Source organism: Limulus polyphemus, unplaced genomic scaffold, assembly GCF_000517525.1.
Source record: "Limulus polyphemus unplaced genomic scaffold, Limulus_polyphemus-2.1.2 Scaffold6097, whole genome shotgun sequence".
Classification (NCBI taxonomy): domain Eukaryota; kingdom Metazoa; phylum Arthropoda; class Merostomata; order Xiphosura; family Limulidae; genus Limulus; species Limulus polyphemus.
The window spans coordinates 44,959-48,600 of NW_013671707.1; the positions used below are offsets into that span (position 1 = coordinate 44,959).

General features: G+C 36.6%; 1 protein-coding gene across 1 annotated transcript in view; it reads right to left on the reverse strand.

Moving 5' to 3' along the window:
* Nucleotides 1–1,889: 1,889 nt before the first annotated feature.
* LOC106473342 (zinc finger protein SNAI2-like) overlaps nt 1,890–3,642 on the reverse strand; it is a 4,007-nt gene continuing 2,254 nt past the window's right edge. The window contains exon 2 of the mRNA XM_013934023.2: nt 1,890–2,819. Coding sequence (XP_013789477.1) covers nt 2,008–2,819 — 812 coding nt within the window. The 3' untranslated portion in view covers nt 1,890–2,007. The remainder of the gene's footprint in view (nt 2,820–3,642) is intronic.

Sequence of the window (3,642 nt, forward strand, 5' to 3'; positions counted from 1 at the left end):
ATAGCATCCTTGGTACATATTATATTCTGGAGAATGCTTTATTTTTTATAAATGTGTTAGACATTTATTTTTGACTAAATAAACGACTCACTTTCTCAAATTTGGTCTAAAATAAAGTCGTTATGAAATTAACAAAAGAGTCTCTAACCCATGTATTTTCAGCAGTGACATCATTCAACTTACTGAAGACGAGAGTAATCTTTAGTAATGTTATGGTTTCTCTGCATGTTTCTTAAGCTAAGTGCAAATATTCGTTAAAAAAAAAATCGAACAATTGTCCACTCATTAATATACACTTCATGGGGGGCCTGTGGATTTTTTTTTAATCAAGAAGTCATATCATTGGCTAATTATTATCCAATCGTCGAGGATCATTAAGTGGACCTCACATTCTTTCATCACAAATCTCCCGAATGAACTTGATTTGCTAATACATAGAACATTTGTAAATTATCCTAATGATGTGATTCTTAGATACGTAAAAGTTAACAAGACAAAATTTCCAGACAAATATAATAAAAGGGTGTGGGTGGGGGAAGATAAAATCATTTTAAGCAACATTCTAAAAGTAATTTAAGGGAATTTCCATACCAACTACGGATATCGTACTGTTAAAAATAATCACCTTATACAAATAAATGGAATCTTAAAATCAGTGCTATCTACTTTTAGATGTTGCCAGTTGATATTTTTAACTCTAAGCTATAAAATAAATGTCTTACAGATATTATTATTTATTAAGTCCGTTTTACGCTTCAGCTATTTCGAAATAATCCACCACCTAATAAACGGGGAGGGGTGGGGAGGTTCTGTGTTACTTTACACACAGTGTAACCCACTTCTTGGAACGTGATTAAACTAACTTACCCAGAGGTCTGATTTTCTTTAGTCATAATGACAAAAGATTATTCTTGCCATAAACCTTAACTAGTTTGTATATAGATAGACTATACGTTTCTTTCTTTTTTCTGCTACGTTTTTCACTTGCAGCTGACTTTTTAAAGGAGTTTTACTGTTAAGTTTTCACTACGGTTGATTCTTTTAAATACTGACTAGGCCTTTTAAGGATTTTAACTGTTGATTTTTGTGTGTCGGTTCAGTCATGTAAGGATTTTGTCAATAACGGATAGGCCTTTTAAGGATTCTTACTGTTAAGTTTTTTCTACAGTTTGAGTCTTTTAAAGATTTTTGTTTACTACAGGCTAAGCCTTTTAAGGATTTTTACTGTTTTACGGTTGAATCTTTTATGGATTTCCTCTACTGGCTAGGCCTTAATAAGAGTTTTTATTGTTAACTTTTTCGCTATTGGTTTAATAATTTAAGGATTTTCATTTGAAAATTTCAAAACTATTTATTCGCTCAATGGTATTAAAAGACTAACTTTTTCATCTTCAGCTCAATTTTCGATGGAGAAGAAGAGTAAACTAACTAAATAATATTATTTATTTTATGTTATCGAAACGCCCTCTACAAAATTCTACATGTTATTGTTTCTTAAATTTAATATTAAATACATATTATTACACACAATCAGGAAAAATATCATAAATTAAATTCAGTCGTTAGATATATATACAACATATATAAAGGTACATAAATTATACAAATACATAAACAAATTCCAAAATAATTATATCTGAATATATATATATGTGTGTGTGTGTGTGTGTGTGTGTGTTATCTGGCGTTATGCCCATGCTTAAATTAGAGGATATCTTATCATGTCGGTTTCCTATGACTTGGACAAAGCCTTGTTTGTCAAAATACCTAAGAATATTATCTACGGAAACGCATCGAATAATTGCATGTAAAAAATAGGCCTAACTAGTTATATTAAACATCTGTTATATCAGAAATGAAAAAAAATAGGCCTAACTAGTTATATTAAACATCCGTTATATCAGAAATGATTGGACAATTTGATTGGAAGTTTAAATTAGATTAAAGTGCTTTTGTCATCATTGTTTCACAGCTGAAGCTGCGTCACCGGACGAGGGTCACCGGAAACTACTGGGTGCATATTTTTAATGGTAACACGGCTGTCAGCTGAAGCTGTTGTTGTTGTGTCCGACGGTTTGGTCGTTGATGTTGTCGGTTAACTCTCATGCACGAGGAATCTACGTGCTTGTACAGGTAACTTTTTAGGGCGAAGGCTTTCCCGCAGCGCTGACACTCGTATGGTTTGGTGTTGGAGTGAGTTTGGATGTGGGCTCTCAGGTTGGACTTGTCGGCAAAGGCCTTGCCGCATACAGGGCATTTGAAAGGTTTTTCACCTGTGTGCGTGCGGACGTGACCCTGGAGAAGCCAGGGTCTGGAGAAACACTTGCCGCAGTACGAACACTGACATCTCTGGCTGTGGGTGCGCACATGCATGCTGTAAGCTGGCATGGACACGTATAACTTCTGGCAATGCGGACATTTGCGTGCTTTCTTGTCGGACGAACTTCGGTGCGTTTGTCGGTGTCGCACGAGGTTACTGCTCGTGCTGTATCGTTTGCCACACTCGGAGCATTCGTAGTCCTCCCTGTTAACCGGACTTGTATGTAGAACTGTAAGCACGGGTGACGTTTCCACCTGGCTCGTTGGATAATTGTAGTTCTGCTGTACAGGCGAGGCCCTGTCTACTATTAGGCTTATCGGTTCCTGCTGTTCGGCTGCAAAACAGGAGACGAGGGAAAAGTAATACTCCGGGATGCGAGACAGGCTGGCTGGAGATCGCGGGCTTGCCGGCTTCACCGGGACATCTTCATCTTTAAGTGTTTGCTCCGTGTAGTACAAGCCGCCCTCTGCCGTGCTAACTTTCCTCTCAGGACTGCATTCTGTAGATTAAGAAAACGATTCATTATCAGTGTTATGAAGCAATGGATTAAACGCCCATACAATAATGAATAGCGCAGTATCCATATGGTTGTAAATAAGTACGATACCGAGGGAGGGGTGGCAAGGGACCAAAATGGAAGGGGAGAGAGAGAGAAATAAATTCATTTAAGTAAAAAACGTTAGATTTCCTAAACTTAGATGCTACATGTTCAGGGAATGTGCACAAGGAATCAGGCTGGTTTACTGACGGTTTAATTGAGATACAAGTTCACTATTACACGACAGTTTTATTTATCGATGACCGCAGTTAAAAAAGTTTTTTAATGGGGGTTAATTCCCCCTCTCGCTCTCGTAGTCCCCTCATGGAGGGGGGGGGTGTAACTGAGTGTTATATCCAGAGAGAGTATACAACTGAGTGTTATATCCAGAGAGGTATAAACTGAGTGTTATATCCAGAGAGAGTATAAACTGAGTGTTATATCCTGAGAGAGTATATAAACTGAGTGTTATATCCTGAGAGAGTATAAACTGAGTGTTATATCCAGAGTGTTATACAACTGTTTAACTCAGATTAATTTCGACTCCAGTTTACTTTAATTACGTGAACAATTAGCATTATATACTGACGAATGTAATTAGTAATTTTAATTATTATTAGCTTCATTTCTACCTTGATATTCAAATATTTATAACAAAAGTGGCGCGAGTTTTCTTTTAATGCCTTATAACTTTAAAAAAGTTGATTGTTTCGTTTTACTGGGCCTTATCCGTTGTTTATAGGTATTCTACTGTCCCGTTGGTAAAGTAAAAACGTGGAGCGGG